At 42.9% G+C, this 21,242-nt stretch overlaps 1 protein-coding gene across 50 annotated transcripts in view; it reads left to right on the forward strand.

The window, feature by feature from the left end:
- Positions 1 to 21,242, forward strand: part of NCAM1 (neural cell adhesion molecule 1) — a 315,714-nt gene that overhangs the window by 198,009 nt on the left and 96,463 nt on the right. For 25 of the 50 annotated variants that reach the window (XM_054241572.2, XM_035264531.3, XM_054241573.2 and 22 more), the window contains exon 1: positions 2,402 to 2,513. The exons of 24 other annotated variants lie outside the window; for them this stretch is intronic. In XM_054241572.2, coding sequence (XP_054097547.2) covers positions 2,417 to 2,513 — 97 coding nt within the window. In that variant the 5' untranslated portion in view covers positions 2,402 to 2,416. Of the gene's footprint in view, positions 1 to 2,401; positions 2,514 to 21,242 lie in introns of those variants that run through there. One more of the 50 variants, XM_054241571.2, reaches the window with a different exon arrangement.

The raw sequence follows: 21,242 nt of genomic DNA on the forward strand, positions 1-21,242 counted from the left end.
GAGAAGACTGGTGGTTGGGGACAGATGTGGGGTTTTCAAAATGTGAGACTTGAACATGCTGACATGCGAAGGCACAGGAGCTGGTGGAGAGAATGAAGTTAGAAGAAAGAGGCAGAGAGGTCTTTTGGGAAATAAGCAGATGCAAAGAAAAGCCCCTTTTTCTGAAATAGCAAAAGAAGTATGTGAAAGGGATTAAATGAGGTAATGCATTAGAGAATGCAATGAATGGCATTTGAGGGACCTAAAAATTGTGTTGACTTAGGCTGTGAGCATGGATACACACACATGCATATCCATATTCATATTCGGGTACCAGCATCTATAGCTACACCCACCTCCCACACAAGAACACACAGAGTTAAATGTTTTAATTAAGACTGAACGGTTCCCCCTGAACCCTTCAGCTGAAGTTCATACCTGGTCACCTCACTTTCTTAATAAAGGAAGAAGGCATCTGCTGTGAGATGGGGCAGAATTGTAAGGTCGCGAGGATGATACTGATAGTTTAAGCTGGCCTCTAAGGGAATGAGAGAGAGAAGAAGGTGCAGCTAGAGGAGGACCTCTGAATGACACTGGGGGTCTGCTGGACACTGGAGACCGTGTGTTATAGACACCCAGGGATGGGGATTTCCTGCAGCAAGCCCCATTTCCCTGAGAGCCTTTGGGCTTGGCTGGGAAGCTGTGGTGTAACGAAAAGCAGGTGAGAGAGCAAAGGATGCTACGAGCACAGGAAGTGAAGTGGTAGACTAGGGGTTTGAGGGCATAGAACAAAGAGATGCAGCCAAGCAGACCCCAGAAAGGATGACACTGGATGGCTTCATAACATAAAAGAACAAGTGCGTGGGCAGTGAGGAAGGAGAGGAACCAGAAAGATTGGAAATGGTCATTAGAGGGTTGTCTACTAGAATTTTAATTTTTAAAAACAGAACAGCTTGGCTGGGCATGGTGGCTCATGCTGTAATCCCAGCACTTTGGGATGCCAAGGTGGGCAGATCACATGAGGTCAAGAGTTCAAGACCAGCCTGGCCAACATAGTGAAACCCCCTCTCTACTAAAAATACAAAAGTTAGTCAGGTGTGGTGGTGAGTACCTGTAATCCCAGCTACTCAGGAGGCTGAGACAGGTGAGTCGCTTGAACCCGGGAGGTGGAGGTTGTAGTGAGCCGAGATCATGCCACTGCACTCCTGGGTGACAGAGTGAGACTCCATCTCAAAAAAAAAAGTCTTAGAATGCCTCCTAGGTAAGGAGTTGCTAAGGTAGAATACAAGTGACAGTCACAGGAAATTGAGGAGCTTCAAGGCTGCTCCTGCACCCTCCACCCACACTAATGAACTGAAGCTTCTTTCTGCAAGGGCCCAGTGGTCTTTAGTTGCCCAATTATATGTCCTGTTCTTCATTCTCAAAATGTTTTACTTCCTTACTGTCCTTTTCTGTTTGACCACCTCCTTCATGCTCTCTGTTCCTTGGGTGTCTGGCATATGTTCTCTTGGTTCTCTCCTTTCCATTCCTCTACTCTCCTCCCTTCAGCCCTCACCTTGCTCTGAGTTCTCTGAAGACTCCTCTGTCTACACATTCAGGATCAGAGTCACACCATGGCAAAGATGTGTAAGAAAGATTGGTGGAGGGACAGAGGAGGCGAGCAGACCAGTTACAACACCGATTGTGGAATTTGAGAAAATGACACACCAGCCTGAAATTGGAAAGTGGCCCTGGGAAAGGGAAGAGCGGCGGGTGTGGAACATATCTTAGAGTTTATAATGAAAGTCAGCAGGACTCGATAACTGGGAGAAACATGTATATGGGGAAATGAAAGCAGAAGAACAAAAGATAACTGAAATGTTGAGACTTACTAAGAGGAAGACATTAACAGGAGAGAACTTGAGAGGATAGAGGCTTGGGAGTGAGGATCGAGGGAGATGCTGGGTTCTCTGTGGAGCATGTTGAGTTTCAGGTGGTAGCAGCTCATTCAGATAAGATGTACAAAACACAGATGGAAATTAAAATGGTGCCCAAAAGACAGAGAGGTGCGTACTAGAAATACATATTGGGAGTTAGTGACCCTAAGTTAGTTGTGTGAATGACACACTATAACAGAGGAACATAATGCCAACGAAGAACTAGTAGGAAGAGATGACAGGAGGGCCAAGCAGAGGGCTTTGGAGACAGCTATGTTAAAAGGGCGGCGTGAGAAAGGCCCTCAGAAATAGAGATTTGTCGTGAAGTGGGCAGGAAGCAAGTAGAGATAGTGAAAAGAAAAGAGAAAGCAATAATCTTGATGTCTAGGGAAGACTTTGCAGAAAGATTAGAATTTTTGTGGCTCAGAGGAAGGAGAAAATAAGGAAAACAGTAAAGAGCTACTTGTTGGATAGAGCTGTGATCAAGGAAGACCACAGCCTTGTACCCTTATTCCTCTTAGATGACAGAGAAGGAGGAGTATATGAGCAAAGAGGGAAATGTTGAGATGGAGAAACACAGCAGGCTGCTGGTCTTCAACATTCTTCTTAAAGGAGAAGGTAGGGATCTCCACGTGGAAGGCTTGGAGTAGATGCTTTAGGGAATGGAAGGGGCACTAGTTAGACCTGGAGGTGATAGCCCGGGAAGAAATTGGGTGGTTGAATGTCCTGTGTTGCCCAGGACGGTCATGGTTTACACATGTTGTTCCAGCATAGTTATTTCAATTATACCTCTTGTCACTCAGTTGGGAATATATATTGCAAGGTCATCCTAGAGAGAAGCAATGAAGACTTAAAGACAAGAGATGATTCCCTAAGCAGGAGAACAAACAAAAAACACACAAAGACCCCCTGGCGTGTTCTGCTTAGAAAGCTAAGGCATACAGCATGTCATTTGCACCGTTGGGTCCAACAGAGAAATGAGTGGCTCAAAAGACTAGAGAGAGTACCGAGGGCATTTGAAATTTAGTTCATTAGAACCTCACTGCTGAGCAGATACCCACACGCAATTGGAAAATGTTCAAAGTTTATTTTCATGCCAAACAAACCAAATAAACAACAACTTTTTGTTGTATTGGTTCTGTTTGGAGCAGTTGCCAGTGCAATCTTCTGTCCTCTTTTTTCGTACTTTCTTGGTACATAATACACTTACTAGTCAGAAAATGGTATTATGTTGTTTGGAAGTTAGACCTTTTTTTAAATCACCATCTAGATCATTAGCTCTAAGTATTTTTGGTGCAGGCTCCTCTATACTCCTAAACACTACTGAGGACCCCAAAGATCTTTTAGTCATGTTGACTCTCTGAATCAATAATTATGGAAAAACTGAAAAGATTAAATATTTATTAACTCACTTAAAATAGCAGTAATAAATATGTTATCACAAATAACATATTTTATGAAAAAACCGCTACATTTTTCAAAACAAAAAATATCAAGAGGCACTTTTTTCATTTTTGCAAATCATTTTAATATCTGCCTCAATAAAAGACAACTGATTCTCATATCTTCTTCTGCATTCAATCTGTTGAATACCCTTCAACGGAAATGTATGAAGAAAATCCAGCCTCACACAGATATGCAAGGAGGAGTGTTTTGGTAGACTTCAAAGATAATTGTGGGTATTCTCTAATACTATACCAAAATTTGACAAGCAGAAATTTATTAAAAGTTGGTTACAACGTGGAATCTGTAATCATCTATTGGTCATTTAGAAAATACTGGTTCACTGAATTATGCAGTGTTGACAATAATAATATATATAATATTTTAAAATTATATACATTGGTATCACCACAATTTCATCAGACAAATCTTTAAGTATTGGAAAATTGCTAAACTCACGTTGGTAGATACAGAGTTTCCAAGAAGCAATTTTTCACTTGAAAGCTTGAATTTTATTGTTAGCCACAAATACTACCAAGTTGTTTCCTTAAAATGACAGGTTTGCTTCATTCATTTTTGGGAAAATGCCTTCCAGAGGCCCAAGTCTGGATAACTCTGTCAGTAGTTATTTCACGAAAAAATGCAGATCCATGAAAACCGTGGCTAGTTGAGCTCACAACACAGTTGTAAAATTTTTTCCCCCAGAGACTATTGTACTTCAGTGCACAGCAGAAGTGCTCTATTCTCCCTTCCCCTTTGGTCACACAGAATTTTAAGATGTGTATGTTCTCATGATTGTTCCCACCTTTCTCGTCTTCTCTCCCCTTGTCCCTCCATCTTTGTTACAACCGTAATAAGGCAATCCTTGCGCATTGCATATTGTCCTGGTTGCTTTTTAAAACTTTCTCCTTAAGTTGTTGGTTTTGCAAGCCAAATTATAGCTCACCAAGGGGCACAGCTCAGATATATTATTCCTTCTCATTAATTAATATGTTTTGCCAAGATGTATAGTAGACATGCAGTTCAGTGAACATTGGATGAATGAAGCAGATAAGAGCCTCTCCTATTTATTCCGTTAGGTTGGCTTAGGAGGGCATATTTTTGCTCAATTGAATTATGAAGACAAATATCATCACCCAAAACAGTAGACATCTTAATAGCTGTGTTTATCTAAAACATCAAGTTTTATATTTCAGGCATGCTTCTTTAATAATAAATAACAACACACTATGTCTAACAATAGTTATCTCTAGAGACCAATGCTACCAAGTGAAACATGAAACTCAGCATCTTCTTTGACTCAAGATGGGGTTTTTTGGATACAGTGTAGACCCTTTTAGAGTAGAGTGATGTATTTAATCTTTCTGAATTACACACTGATGCCCCTGAGAGTTCCACAAGATTGTCTAACATAATCAATAGCTTATTTGTAAAAGGTAAAAAGATGATTTTTAAAAACTTACATTCATCAAGTTTCTCAAATTTGATGGTCAGAAATATTGCAGTTTATAATTAGGAGAAACAATCTGTGTTTTATGTATTTAAATTTTATCTATTTCTTAAAAGAGACATCTATGTATTCTAATAATTCACTTTTTTGTGTATAAGCATCTGTTCTCAATAAAATAATACTAGATACTTAGTTGATATCCAGAACTGCAGAAATGTTTACGGGGCAAGTAAGTCTCCATTTTCAATTCACCCATCTCCCTCAAAACTGCTGCTCTGAGAATTCACTGCACATCTGGGTGAAACTCACTAGATGTTGGGAAGAAAATAAAGAAGTCTGTGGTGTGGCCTCTCAGACTTTTTCTGCATAGGTAAATATGTATTAGAAAGAGAATTGTTTAAATGCATTTTAAAAGTGAAAAATCTAGCTGCAGCTTCTAGCGATTTGATTTGTAAAATATTGCTTAAAGACTCCCTGGCAGAAGTCAGTTCATTACTGTATGTATCCATTACTCAATATTCATTATTGTGTGTAGTTCCTTCCTTCCCATTGTGCCTGAAACTAGGTTTCGTGTGTGTCTGCTAACACCATGTGGACTAACTATGAGCGCCCCACGCCTGGAGCGACCATGGCCAGCAAGAAGGCTGGTTTGCAGCTGATGTTATTCCTATCAGCGCCTGAGGTCACACATGGGGCAGGCCCCGCTGAGCTTCCTAAGGCAGCCTTTGAACACCAAGCTTAGGAACGCAGCCTTGGACAATCTCTCACCACATTGGAGCTGACAGCATGAATGCAATCATGGAGCTAAATGGTGTTTCAGAGAATGAGATTGTACCTCCTCTTTAGTTCTGCTTCGCTCCAGGTTACCAACTGCCCCAGTTTCCATGGGACTGTTCCAAAAGCAAGGAAGTCCGAGGGACCCTTTTATGTTGCCCAATTTTCCTGGCACTGGTACAAAATCCCAAATCATGCATGATGGGAATGAACTTGGAACTGCAGAGTATTGCAGGGATTATGAAAGAATCAGACACAACCCAGTTATTGATCTTCAATGAAGAGAAACTCCAGAGCATTTCTTCCCCTGAACTGATTTTACTTTTTGTCAGTGGCAGCCAATATGAAGCCTGAAACCCACTTGGCATTCAGCACTTTCGCGTTGGAAACTGCCTGTGTTATTGCGCCAGTGGTTGCCCTAGGTGTTCGTCATGAGCACTTAAAATGATTGCTTTTGCAGTCGCAGATGGCTGTACCAGTTCCAAACAAAGAGGGTCACTGAGGGCTCTGCTTATAGAGTGCCGTTTCTGGAAGGAAATCACCACAGACTCTACAATGAAGCCCAAGCTCGCTGGACTCTGCTGGCCCAGGGAATTTTTACAAGGTTAAGTCAGCCATAAATTCTGTCTGGGCCTTGTCTGTTCCCTGATAGTTCCTGTAGGGCTGTTTTGAGAGTTTAAATTAAACTGTATCTTCTTGTCCATTGAGAAGCACAACTCCCACTCCCTATGGATGTGTTTGTGCAAGCTCCATCACAGGAATACGTGGGAAGTGGGCTCTGTCTTCGCTGCCATCTCACAGAGAAGAGAGTTGCGGGACAACAATACTGAATTACACATGATCGTGATCCACACAGAACATCCGTTTTAGAAAAAAAAATGAAAATCTCTGCTGCCAAGGAGAAAAGAGAGCAGGAAATCAAAATAGCCCCCCCAAGAGATGATTACTTTCATTTTATAAAGTGAAAATTGTAAACTACAGGGAGTTTCTTTGTAGATTTTTTAAAAAATCTTATTTCAGAATGTTTTACTTCTTACTTCAGAATGTTTCATTCTGCCCCGTACATCTACTTAGTATTTTTAAATTGGTGCATATCAGACTTTGGACTTGGAATTCTTTTGTTTTTCTCCTTGTTATTGCCAAATCCTGTGCCAACAAAAGAGTTCCAGGTGTTCACAAGAAGCTGCTGTCGTGTATTCTTCCTGTCGATTATGCGATTACTGAGTTATCAAAAATACATGGGCTCCCTTATCTTGATACTGTTCTCATCTTTGGACAGTTTATTCCTGAGACTAATCAATCTTGTAATCAGGTTACAGCTCTTATAAAAATATTTAGTGCCTTTATCATAGATAAACACACATGAAATCCCTCTGCCTGTTGAGTGTGGTCAGTATGTCATGCTAGTAAAGAAAGTCACCATGTTTCCTGTTAAGCATGAGGATGTAGTTAAAGAAACTAGTGGCCGGGCGCGGTGGCTCAAGCCTGTAATCCCAGCACTTTGGGAGGCTGAGGTGGGTGGATCACGAGGTCAAGAGATCAAGACCATCCTGGTCAACATGGTGAAACCCCGTCTCTACTAAAAATTACAAAAAATTAGCTGGGCACGGTGGCGTGTGCCTGTAATCCCAGCTACTCAGGAGGCTGAGGCAGGAGAATTGCCTGAACCCAGGGGGCGGAGGTTGCGGTGAGTCGAGATCGCGCCATTGCACTCCAACCTGGGTAACAAGAGCGAAACTCCGTCTCAAAAAAAAAAGAAAAGACACTCATGTTGATTTGGCTCCCCACCCACCCCCCTTGCCCATCATTCAGCAGATCCTGGAGCATGTAGGTTTCCAGTGGCTTGCAGCAGAACTGAGAGAGAAAAGAAGGTGGAGAAGCACTGCACTTGGGCCCCACAGAGTAGGCTGGGCTTCTGCAGAGCCTTCTATGCCAGGGAGCAGCTGGTCATTTTTGTCCATCCCCTGAACTGATTTTTTTTTTTTCCCTGAAACCTTGGCTTGGATAGCTTCCTGCGAACAATGTGAAATCTTGCCTATGTGCCAGGTGAACTGCTGTTCGAGATATTTTCAGAATTCAAGGGTGTTATGCTAGGAAGTCAGGATCATTTCAGAAAAAAAAAAAAAAAAAAAAACAAGCAACAAGCAATTATGGGGTTTGATTTCTGTGCAATCTGTAATTTTGAGTTGTCTTCCTCGGGAGGAGGAGCAGCCTGAAATGGTTATAGTGTGTTACGGGCAATTGCTACAGGAATAGGCCAGGGGCCTACTGTCATTTAGCCTTTGCACACAGAGCTAAAAATATCAAAACATGATATTATAGCAACCCCTTTGTCTTTTTGGTTTCCAGTCATTGGAGGCATATTCTTTGTCTTGTCATTTATTTGTTACAAAAATGAAAAATGAATCCTGACTTAGGCGTAGTGTAGGAGCAGGGGCCCGTGCATAATGAAGCCACCCTTGCTGGCTGCTAACACAGAAGCCAGGAGACCAGGGCGCCTGATGTTATCTTAGAGATTGTTTTTGCTGCGCTTGTTTCTGGCCTAATAACTACTACTGGAAATGAAAATGGAAAAATCTATTTTTATTTTCTAAATGACATGGAAAGCCAGCCCATGATGTCACTCTTCTAGAACAAATAACAGTTAAAAAAATTGTTTTAATGGCTTCCGTGAGATAAATATGAATTACTGTGGAGGGATAGCGGTGACGTGATGGAAAAAGAAAAAATGAATGTGGTACTCTATATGTTTGTCTCCACCAGGAATGTTATTGGATTCTGCCCTGTTTGTTCTTCCTTTGTTGTTACAGTCACGGGGCATATTCTCAGCGGGCAGAGCACAAGACAGGCAGTGGAGACTCGATCTCATTAATGATTCAACACGCCACCCTAGCGGCCACCCGAGCACACAGTCCACATGGGAATTCGAAATGGACGTACAGTTCATTCCCTTGGCTCTCTGGGAAAGAGGCTCTCAGCTTGGGTTGCCTGGGAAAATCACCTGTACTCTTTACAATTACTAATGCCCTCCCCATGCCCACACACTCAAATTCCCCTAGTCACAGGTAGGGCGCAGACAGGTCTTTTTCAAGCTCCCCATGCAGCCAGGGTGAGGAACCACTGTCTTGGAAGAAAGCAAGTTTGGGAGAACCCAAGTGCAGCCTCATCCAGCAACCTCAAACCCTGCTGACCTTATTCTGCTGAAGAGACGATGTCTTCTTTGCCTTCCAAACAAAGGCAGAGAAGGCCTTTGGGGATTGGAGTCAGGGTTGTAATTTTCTTACTCTGTGGCATATCTTTTTCTGACTGTAAAATAAATACCACAAAAGTGCTGAAAAAGTCTGAAAAAAAACCACTCATGCTGCTGTTTTGCATCAGTATTGGCTCAGCAGCCAGGTCAGCCAGGCAGATTTAATGCCTTTGTTGTAATAAGAACCTTTTTCTTCACCCAGGGGAACAGGATGTCACGGTTCTGACCTCTGTGGTTTTGGCTATTGAACTGGTCCTCAAAGCCAGAGAGTTCAGAGCTAGGTCTGAGGGGCTGAGGTTCTTCTCCTGGGAATTGTCAAGAGTGTCTTGGAAAGTAATTTGTCAGGGACGAGGCATCTCTCTGGTGAGTGGCGCGCTAAAAGGAAGGGATGTGTCCAGCCTTGTCCCAGAGAGGGCAGTAGGGAGTGCCTTTTGCTGTCTGCCAAGAGGGAAAACTATATGTTGATGAATGTTCTGCTTGTTGGATAAGAAATGAACATCTAGAATGGCGTTGAGGAAACGTTTTGCTCAGACCTGGCTAAGACTGAAGGAAGAAAGTGTCAGGGTTCAATTACCCTAAAGTCACGTGTCCAGGTGCGATGCCAAGTGCCGGGAGTGCCGGGCTGGGCAAATCAGAGCTGGCCTCGTCACCCTAGATGTGATGCAGTAAAGGGGAGAAGACGTGAGTGAGCAAGTGTTGGGAGAAATTTCACAAGGGAGGTGCAGGGTGCCATGAGAAGAGACAACTGTAGGACCCTCCCCACTGGCATGTTCCCAGATGGCCACTGAATTGGATTGCCGAGCTACCCCGCTGTCTCTCAAGGTTGGATGAAGCACTCCTCCCTTCCCATATGCAGATGTCTTTTCAGGTAGATCAGATGCCTCTGGGTACATGCTCTGCAGTCTATACTTAGCACTGCACTCTGAACCAAGGGTAGAGAAGAGGACTGCATGGTAAGAAACACAAACTGACTATTTTCTCCTACAACACCCATACTCACTCTTAATACTTGACTTCTGACATGAAATGTTGGGGCAGGGGCATTCCTACACACCAAGCAATTCTCCAGTGAACACCAACAAGGTGTTCTATAATTTAATTCATTTCTGACACTGTCTACGGAGTTAGGGTGAGATCCCACAGGCTAAGGGCTCAGTCCCACGAGACTGTCTCACTTCACATTTCAGTGGCAGTCCCAGGTTGTGACCTTTGCTTCTAACCCTCCAGACATTAATCAGAGTTCCCACAAGCCCCTCCTTGGGTTCCATGGTTTTCTAGGATGGCTCGCAGATCTCAGGGAAACATGAATTTATATTACTGGTTTACGATAAAGAATAAGGATATTACAAAGGATACAGATGAACAACCAGGTGAAAAGGTACCCAGGGCAAGATGTGTGGGAAGAGGTGCGGAGCTTCCATACCTTCTCTGGGTGCACAGTCCTCCCAGAACCTTTGCCTGGTCAGCAGCCCAGAAACCCTCCGAACCTGACACTTCAGGGATTTTTATGGAGGCTTCATCACATAGGCAGGGATCCATTATAAACTCAGTCTCTAATCCCTCTGCCCTTCTCAGAGGGTGTAGAGCTGGGTTGAATGCTCCAACCTTCTAATCATGATTTGGTCTTCCTGGTGACCAAGCCCAGCCAGGAGCACACCAAAAGTCAACTAATTAGAACAAAAGACTCTCCTATCCTGGAAATTCCAAGACAGTAGGAGCTGTGTGTCAGCAACAGGGGTCAAAAATCAAATTTATGTTTCTGATTTTGTCACAACATCACAGGGACCCACTGTCTGCTCATTGGCAGCAAGCGCCCAGCATGGCAGTGGAAATGTGTCTGCGGAGAGAACAGAAGCTAGACAAAGGCGGCTGTGAAATAGCCTGCAGCATGTGGAACTCGCCTTTCCGTCACTCAGGACCCTCCACAAGGTGGAAAGTGACTTAGAAAGAAAAGGAAATTTAAGCAAAACCACCTCTGTCCACTTAGGTGGATTTGGGAAAGTCATTGGCCTTTGAAAGGATACACCTGTTCAAAAAGATAATTTCTAAAGCCCCGTTAGAGCTAAGATCCAGAATCTCAGCTGTGGTCTTTGGGCTTGGAGTAGACTCACTCAGTCCGTTTTGATTCAGCCTCAGGCCTTCTGCTTGTCGTACAAGCAGAGAATGGGAAGTACTAAGAATGTCCGCTTCTCAGATTAAGTCAGGACCTGTAGTTCATTTTAAAAGCAGGTTCGAGATTTGCAGTTTAAACCTTTGAGACATCTGGTTGTAGCTGGGGTCCTTGTAGCCTTTGCCTCCCCTCACCCGATGGGACCATTATGAGAGTGGAATGTTTTCTGCACCCTTAAGGGCCTATCATCCACCCCTGAGTGAAGAAACCTCGGGTTTTTCTGGTAGGGGAAGGCCCTCGTTGTCTGGACTCCTCTGTGGTAGCCCAGCTGCAGTGTGGAGAAGACTACCATTGGCTCTCTTGGCTTCTCACCTGTTCCCCTGTTTCTCTTGCTCCTAAGTAGCAAAATTGACTGATTTCTTTCCATGCCTGTTTTTATTTCCCTCCTTCTCCCTGGGAAAGGTGATAATGATCAGAAAAATAGCAAAAGGGCAGCAGCAGGAAGACAGAGGAGGGGCGCAGGGCTGGATCTCAGCCATGGCCCTAATGCCCTACAGCACAGTTGCTAGGGGCAAGATCTGCGAAAGGGATTTGCAGATTAGGGTCCCTGAAAATCTTAGTAAGACACAGTAATAAAGAACCCACCCATGGATGCTGCCTGTCTTCTCTTCAGTGAGCCAGCCAGAGGCATTGCTGTATCATTACAAATCCAGTGGAATAACTATATGACCTTGGGCGAGTCATTTTCACCTTTCTCAGCCTCAGTTTCCTCACCCGTAAAATAGTTGCATTTTACTTAAAGCACAGATTGTTTTAAGATTGATGTGATATGAATATGATAGGACATAGCAAAATACAAGGAATAATAAAATATTGGTGGGAAATGTTATCATGCCCATACATTGCTAAGTGACCATAACAAATAATGACTTTGTTAGATCATGAGGGAGCCTTTCAGATCCTCAGTTCACGACAGATAACTTGTCATAGAAAGAAATCCAGAGCTCTCTGTCAGGCAAGTATTGGGTGTCATTGGGACACTCTGTCAGGCGTCACTGGGATGCAAAAACAAAAAAAAAAACAGCTGGCTCTATTCTGTCTAGTGTATATGAACTTCACAATGCATATTTCTACATAGCCAAAAAATGAAATCCAAAAATATTTTAAGCACTTTTTAGTAATCACAAATTCAGCTGGGTTAGGTCAAATTTCATATTTAAAACTAACTTCTTATAGAATTACTCACTGGTTCACCCCTTCATTAAGCCCCCAAAAATTTGATTTCTGGCTCTTTGGAACTTGGTGTAATGAATTTTCCCTGCATTTAAAGAGAGCTGCTGTATTGATAAACATGTTGACGAACACACAGAACATGCCACTCTCACTATACTGACTACAAAGTATGCAGTCTGGATCCTTCCCTAATCAGAGGAGCTGTCAAGCAACACAGATCTGCCAGTGTAAAGAAGCTGAATGGTTTGCCAGCAGTGTTATAGAGCCCTACAGCCTGGGGTGCCATGAGGGAACCACCTTCCAGAATCTGCTGCCCAAAGCCTCATGTGGTACTGACTTGGATCACCCACAGGGACTCAGGCCACGTCTCCACAGGCCTTCCTGTGAAGACGGGCGCCATTTACTCTAGGGGCAGCTGGCCACTGTTTCTGAATGGCAAAATGGTTTTTTGTTTTTTTTTTAATTTAAAAAAACCACCAAACTCTGACTTAGCATTCAAGCATTAAGCCATCACTCAAAATCTTCAATTCCATACTCTGTATGTGGGCCTATTGGGGTTGAGTTAGTGGCGTGGAGAAGTCTGCAGGAAGCTCCCTGTGGGGAGAAGCCAGGTCCTACTCCAGGCTGGAGCTCGCGTTGTATGTATTCTCATCATGTGATTCACAGAACTCAGCTCAAAATGTGATCGGACACTTAATTCCTGGGACTTCGCCAGGTTGACAAGCAGACTTTTCTAGAATGGAAAACTGTGACCAGTTTGCTGTGACTTCATAATAGCATGAGACATGGGGTGTGTATTTTTGTTGTTTTTGTCCAACAGCTTGGTTTTCCCTTCTCTCCCCAAAAAGTTGATCCACATCTTCACATACCTGTCCTATAACTTCTTTGGAAACTGTTTGAATGCTAGGGTGTGACGGGATTCTGAAGCCAGAATTTCACAGTACACATTTTTCTGCATCTAAAAGGAATTGGAATTGAATTCCAAATTGCATTTAGAATTGACTCAGACAAGGTAATGCCTCTCCTGGGTTAGGCTGGATAATTGAGTTAATTCAGATCCATTTGAAGGATGGTCCTTGAAAAATGTTGCCTTGTGGAAAGATGCTACACGCACAGTGCATCATCTGTCTGGATTCTGAGAACTGAAATCTTATGGTCTCGGTCCTATTTGAACTTGATGTCTTGTTTTTCATTTTGTTTTTTTGTTTGTTTCTGTTTTTGTTTTTGTTTTTGCCCAACTCACTTTTACTGCTTTTGTAAACATCGGTTTGGAATTCCAGCTCACAACTGTTACTCCAAGGGAGATGATGGATGGTCGCTGTCTGGTCATGGCAGCCTCCCTGCTAGCTTGCACAGTCGTGACTAGTTCGGTTCTGAAGTTCAACACATTTCTATGTAACGTGCCTTATGAAAAAAGAAGGGCAGCGTGCGCCCTCCAAGATTGGTTTACACCCTGCATCACTTACGCACGTGTAATTGTAGTTCGTTGCAGGGTTCATATCCATTACCTGGTAATTAATGTACTTTCTTCCACTTCGGTTTGAGATGTGTTATTAACTTCTCAGATCTGTCCTGCTGCTCCTGGTTTAATCTGTACACAGTAGGAAGAAATTCCGTTTCTTACCAAAAATTGCAGAGCAATTTGATCCAGTTTCTTTTGTTGAAATGCTGAGTTAATTATATTTAACCACAGATGATAGTGAAGTTGCACGAACAGCATTTTTTAATCAATGGGAAATGTTTAGCTTGTGTGGGGTGGGGGAGCTGGGAATCCAGATGTGGGGGAGGCCAGGCAACCAATGCTACAGAAAAACCTTAACTGTGTGATTAAGCATAAGCTTTCTAACGGGGTTGTTACAGGACTAAAGAGGCCTTTATTGCATGAACATGGAGGCAGAATGTAAATGTGTGCCTACTAAAGAGGAGAAAGAAGATCCTCTGTCTTCCTCTCCCCCTCTTTCTGTGTGTGTGTGTGTGTGTGTGTGTCTGTGTGTCTGTGTGTCTGTGTGTGTCTTTGTTTTCTGCACATCTCCAGGTTGCTTTGTAGAAGTAACAGCCAGTTTGGGGACCCAGGACAAAATTGACTTAGCTAATAGCAACCATATCCCAAAAACAGAAACCTGGGACAATTGCTTATGTGGTTTAATGGGCAGCTAGACAGACCTGTTTGCCCATGTTATGATGCTAGATCATTTCAACTTGCCTTTATTGGTAGAACAATTAGGGTTGAACTCTCCCCAGTGTAAAATCAGTACTGCAGATTGGCTCCACATTAATAATGCCGAGAGAAAAGATGTTTGCTTAGAAAAAGCTAGAAGATAAACTGTGATTTGCCTTCTCCTGACCCTGTGGCAGCTCCTCAAAAATAGAGTTTGAGCTGTACCTCACATAGGGGAAGAGATAATACATATTTTCACTTGTCATCAATTCCTTGATTTTTGTTTACGCTCTTGGGTGTAAGACGGCAGTTGGTTCTATGAAGACATTGGTCTTGGTAATCTTGCATTGCTTTTTCAAAGTTGGATGGGAGTCTTGCTCTGTCACCCAGGCTAGAGTGCAGTGGTGCGATCTCAGCTCACTGCAACCTCGGCCTCCTGGGTTCAAGCCATTCTCCTGCTTCAGCGTCCCGAATAGCTGAGATGACAGGCGCCTGCCACATGCTCGGCTAATTTTTGTACTTTTAGTAAAGACAGGGTTTTGTCCTGTTGGTCAGGCTGGTCTCAAACTCCTGAACTCAAGTGATCTGCCTGCTTTGGCCTCCCAAAATTGGAAGATATTTTTTATAGCTGTGTTTCATTTGTTTGATTGGTTCTTTCTTTTAAAAGACACGAAATAACACATCCAGAACCCTTTTGATTTCCAAGCATCTTCATTTTCATGTATCTCAATTCCTACACCTCTTTTGTAGATCAAAGCTACCTTTTTTACAAATTATATTTATATTTCTGTGGTGCTTTTCAATTCATTTAAGCATTGCCAGATTATTGAGAATTCATAGCAGCCTGAAACTAGGGAAGGGAGATTGCTAGCATTGCCCTTTCATGGAAGAGCAAGCTGAGATCAGACGACATGCCCAGCGCTCCATGGCTAATAAAGAAAGAGGGTTCCAGGCCTCATACCAGATCCACGGACCCCAAACCCCGACCTCTTCCCAGGAGGGCTCACAGCAGTTTGTTCTTGATTTGATTTTTGGCAATTTCTTTCTACCATTAAAATTCTACCCACTCTTAAAATAGGATCACTGTCTTTTGGTCATACCTATGTTTTTTTTTTTTTTCTGCAAAGGCAGTGTGCAGTGAAAGTGACAAGGACCTGACAGTGAGCGAGAAAGCAAGGAAAAATGGAAATGCACTGGCTAGATGTTAAGAAGATACAAAAAATGCAGGCTTATGTCCTCACTATTTAAAAAGATATCCAAAGGTCAAAAGGCTATGGAGAATCACGTTGAGGCATTGGTCTTTGGGAGGGAAGGGAGGGAAGTGAAGGAAGAAGAGAGTGATTTTTGTTGTTGTTCTGTGTCTTGCTTTATCTTTTCATCTCCGGTCTGCTTGTTCGGGTTTCATTTTTGTGTCTCCCTGGCCTGGTTGATTATTAAACAGAAGGCCTAAGAAAACTAAGGGCAAAAAGAAGGTGTTTGTCTTTCATACTATATGGAACAGACATCGGGGGTCATGAATGAGAGCACTCTTGGGTGGAAAATGAAAATCATTAAACTTGTCTTCCAATGCCACTAAAAGCTAATTGTATTAAAATAACTATTTATGCTGTAAGGGCCCAGCAATCTGAGCTGATGTTGATGTTGCCTTGTATTTGTGTTTAGAAAATCTCAGCAGTATAATTAAAAGTAAAATACAGTGACTTGATTTTCAGGGGTCTTTCTTTGTGAGAAGTGCAGGGTTCAAGGGGGAGCAGGAAAGATGGGGAAAGTGAATTCATGAGTGCTGCTTGCCTCTCTGTGTCATAGGCTATGACCTTATTTATTCATGTTATCTCATGTAATCTCCACTACAAAACTCTAGGGTAGATGTTATTACCTTCATTTTACAAAGAAGGAAACAGATGTTCAGAGATGTTAAACAATTTGTGCCAAAGCCTACAGCTCTCAGCTCTTAAGTGTCAGAGCCAGAATTTGAACCCAGATCTCGAATCCCCATATTGTTTCCCAAAGGATGGTCTGGGGAGGCAGGTGGTTTGAAATGCTCAGGAAAAGGGATAACTTGGCCGGGTGCAGTGGCTCATGCCTGTAATCCCAACACTTTGGGAGGCTGAGGTAGGTGGATCACCAGAGGTCAGGAGTTCGAGATCAACCTGGCAAACATGCCCCATCTCTACTAAAAATACAAAAAATTAGCTGGGCATGGTGGCACCTGCCTGTAGTCCCAGCTGCTCGGGAGGCTGAGGCGGGAGAATTGCCTGAACCCAGGAGGCAGAGGTTGCAGTGAGCCGAGATCGCGCCATTGCACTCCAGCCTGGGTAACGAGCGAAACTCTGTCTCAAAAAAAAAGAAAAAAAATAAAAATATAAAAAATTAGCCGAGCATGGTGGCACACACCTGTAATCCCAGCTACTCGGGAGGCTGAGGCAGGCAGAATTTCTTGAACCCTGGAGGCAGAGGTTGCAGTGAGCTGAGATCGTGCCACTACCCTCCAACCTGGGCAACAGAGTGAGACTTTGTCAGAAAGAAAGAGGGGGAGGGAGGAAGGGAGGGAAGGGGGAGAAGGGAATGAAGGGAAGGAAAAGAAGGAAAGGAAGGAAAGGAAGGAAGAGAAGGAAGGAAGGACTCATTGCCCTCCCAAAGCTAACAGTGAATTAGATTTTCTGATCACTCACTGTCCAACTGGATAATTAATCACTTTCCTACATTATATGGGTTGAATTGTGTCCTCTCAAAATTCCTATGCTGAAGTCCTAATCCCTAGTACCTCAGAATGTGACCTTACTTGGTAACAGGGTCATTACAGATATAATTAGTTAAGACGAAGTCATACTGGAATAGGGTCAGCCCTATCCAGCATGACCAGTGTCCTTCTGAAAGGGAAAATTTGTAGACAGACACACTTGGAGGTCAGAGTTTTGCTACCACAATTCAAGGAACTCCCAGAAACTAGAAGAGAAGCCTGGGACGGTACTCCCACAGTACCTTCTGAGGGAGCATGACCCTGGGGGCACTTTGATCCTGGACTCCGAACTTTGGGAGCTGTGAGACAAGGAATTTCTCTTTACCCCGCTCAATTTACACCAGTTGTTTCAGCCAGCCCTAGCAAACTAACACAGTGCATCTCATCACTTATTCCTGTTAGATCCGTAGTCTTGTCCCGTCAGCCCAGACTGGGTGGTGGTGCTTCTTCCAAGCTATCTGTTCACACCCTTATGGCGTATTCCAGGAGCTACCATGAAAACCATTTTGTCTTGTGTATTGCACGAAGCTCATTTCCCCTGCATTCCAAATAGCCGTCCTCACCTGTATTCCCAGCAGCCCCCTCCCAACTTATCCTCATTGTGTTCTGGAATTCTTATTTTCTGTGCCACAGTGGATCCCGTAAGTACTCCTTGGCTGGATGTCAGGACATTGTAGCTTGAGGATTGATCTTGGTATGTTCTTTCGTCTGGGTCTTTTATTTTGCTTTATATTGTTTATTCACAGATTTTAGAAGATTGCACATTTTGTTTAATTATGTTGGAGACAGACTGGCATTTTAGCTGTTACAGTCTGTGGGAGAGGGGTTGATAGCAAAAATTATGTGGAGTTTAAATTGTGCTCGGTAAAGGAAGTGGAAATGAATAAAGCCGTTTTACCATGAAAAGTAGGTATTTTGCCTTGGATCTTAGAATGGGTCTTTTTTTCCCCCTTCTTAGCTGGAAATGTTCTAAGTGCTGCATTGTCTATTTCGTTTGCCTTTTACAAGTCTGACTGTTATAAAAAGGAAATTTGTATCTGTATTTGCAAATTTGAGCCTGGCAGCTGTGTTTTGAAGGCTTAATCTGGGATCGAACTGAGATGCAAATGATGTCGAATAGTTTTTCCCATGATGTTGTCAAGTTTTACTTTTCAAAAATACTGCTCGTGGCAGCTCCAGCCTCCACACAGGGTCTATTGAGTTTTAGGTTTTTAAGTAATAGGCAATTTTAAACTGATGTTCACTCAAAAAAAGCAATGGCTTCTGGTTGTACCCTCCCTTCACAATGCCTGCACAACTGCCGTGGGGGTGCAGACAGAATCCCTTCTCTGCTCTTATTACATTAGCCATGTTTTCGATTAGTTGAGGGAAAGAAAAAGCCCTCGCAAAACCACAAAGCTTTTTGTCTCTCCTGTCTGTCAAATGTGGCTGATTTAATTTGAATGAAATTTTAATTAGAAAAATTCCGCCAAGATCTAGCCCTGACTTGAATATTTATAGATATGTTAAGCATCTCCGTAAATCTGGGGTCTAATTTGAATTACTTCCCTGGACCTCAGCCGAAATGGTACAGTAAGCGACGGGGGCGCTGTGCCATAGGGCAGATTAGGCACACACTGGGCTAGAATGGTGGTCCAGACAGGGAACAGCTACGTGCATGGTCTCTGCTGTTTTCATAGCAGCAGTTTATCCAGAGATGTTTTTCAGACTTGTGAGCACTTCATTATGGGACTGGAAAATATAGGACTAACATTAGTAGCTTACTTGGAACATATATATTTTAGAGGCTGCAGGGTATGTTGGAAAAACCATGGGAGTTGGGAGAGTCAAAAAAAACTCTGTCCGGGTTCATTCTTACCTAGTTTAAGGCTTGTATTCTTGGACTTAACCTGCAGAGCTTCAACATCTTTATATCTAAAGCAGGCAAAATAAGATGTGCAAGTCCCATAGAGAAACCGTACCAGCTCCAGGGGTCAGCACAGCAGGGCTGGTGGCCTTGGGCAGCCCATTACTGTGGTTTATGAGTCAGGATGGTGGAGTTGGACTGTTGTTGCTTCTAGCTAGCTCAATGCCAGAGGCCACTTGTTCCAAATCATCCCTTACCCCTAATGAATGTGCCTGATGTTAAAAAAAAAAATCCCTGTGGCGTGTTACCTTTGTCACTGTGTATTTAGTGTAACTGTTGTGTGCCCAGTGCGGCAGAATGACGCCTTCAACTAGGCAATGGGGTTGTTGTCACAGTCTGCTTTCATCTACGAAGTTAGAAGTGGAAAATCCTAAATTTATGCAAATATGAATATATATCCCCTCCTGATGATTTCCTGGCAATCCTGTTCTTTTTAACAGAACCACAGAATAGACCCTAGTGGGACTTGGTTTCTCTGCAGTGAGTCTACAGACTGATAGGCCCTCGGCACTTCCTGAGTGATTGCTGAGGTTTCAGCCCTTACTGACATTTCTCTTTCAGAGATAAGACTCCATCTCCCCAACAAACACCAAGTATTTCTAAGCAACCTTAATTTCATTTAGTGATGTTGGTACAAAAGTATATAGGCAGTGCAGCAAGTTTCTTTGTATATGGCAAAATAAATTTGTGAGGTTTTAATGAAAAAAGGAAGAAATCTGCAACAGTAATTTGCTCCAGTAAATATTGTCAGCAGATATGGCTGTGACTCCTCAAATAGGGGTCTTATGTGCCACATGAGCACATTTTGCTCCAGTTGGCTCCTCCTGAGCCAGAGACATGGGACGACCCCACCTGACTCATCAGACCACTGATGGTTAGTGTAGACGTTAACCCCATTGCAAATTTGGGAATGTGAAAATTTCATATACAGTATGCTCAGTATTTTTTCCACTTTCAAGTAGCATCAAGAAATCAGGCTTCATTAGGATTATCCTTAAGGTTAAGAAAGAGCAAGGGGTGGTGAAGAGCAGGAAGGCACAGGCAAGATGGCTTAGGGTAGGAGGGATCCCCATCAAAGCCTCCTCTGTGTGCATCCCAGAGGAAACTTTTAGGGATTACAAGTATTATGTTCAACTTACTCTCACTCCAGGCCCAGCAACAACTATATCTCCATCTTTGGGGAACGGTGCCTTTATATCTGCTGGAGAAGGTTACGTGTATGTGTGGAATTTGTACACCAACTAGGGGCCAAAGGGCTTCCTCCATGGAACTACAAAATAAGACTCCAGAGGCGCTTTGGCAACTTAGGTTGCTGGGTGATGTCACACCCTTGTGGGAGATCTGTATTTCTTAGATTGACTGAAGCCTTTGAATACTAGCGTTGATGTGTTACGTTAACCATCTGGAGACATTTTATAGTTGTTGTCAAAGGTTGACTGAGGTCTCTAATGCAACACGAGGAATTGATGGAAGCTTAATAGAGTTTACCAGTTTTGCTGACTTGTGAATGACAGCACCACAATAACCCTTGGCCCAAGAGATGGTGGCTGCGTGTACTGTTTGAAAGAAGGTGGCAAGGAGTAGAATGTGAGTCGTGCATTTTGTAACAATTTGGAAAGCAGTTGAATTGGGTACATCCACCCTAGTTGGGAAACTTTGCCCTGTTGGTTACATATATGTCATTGATTTATTCACCACTTATTTGCCTGTAGAAAGTCCTCTTGGTTTAGGAGTTTTTCACATCAGCCCCCTTTCCTCAATAAGAGCTGTGGTATATTTCGATATACCTTATGTGTATATTTGGTTTTAGATCAAGACCTAGCCTAAGCTTCTAGAGAATTAGCCTGCATGCCCCTCGGGTATTGCTAGCAAGGCTGTTATGATACTGAGAAGTGTGAATCTTTGAGCTTTGCTCCTGTTCTTCACATGGAGAAATGGTAAGACATCTTTATTTCCCTGTCTTTCGTACCATTCACCATTGTGAAAAAACATCAATCATACTCCCCACATATCTGAACGTATTTAATGCTGTGTCCCTATTTATAATCCCAACATACTTATATGTATGTATAATTATGCATATATGAAAATATGAGAGAAAGAAAGGAGAAAAGGGCAAAAATAATGAAAAGGGGAATACTACTTAAGTAAATTGAAAGCGATACAGATGTTGATGAGAGGGTAGAAGAAGAAATGATGATAAGAATGTAGGTGACAGTTACCCTGATTTGATTATATGAATGTATGAAATCATCACATGTACCTCCAAAATATGTATGCATA

Source organism: Callithrix jacchus, chromosome 10 (genome assembly GCF_049354715.1).
Source record: "Callithrix jacchus isolate 240 chromosome 10, calJac240_pri, whole genome shotgun sequence".
Taxonomy (NCBI): Eukaryota; Metazoa; Chordata; class Mammalia; order Primates; family Cebidae; genus Callithrix; species Callithrix jacchus.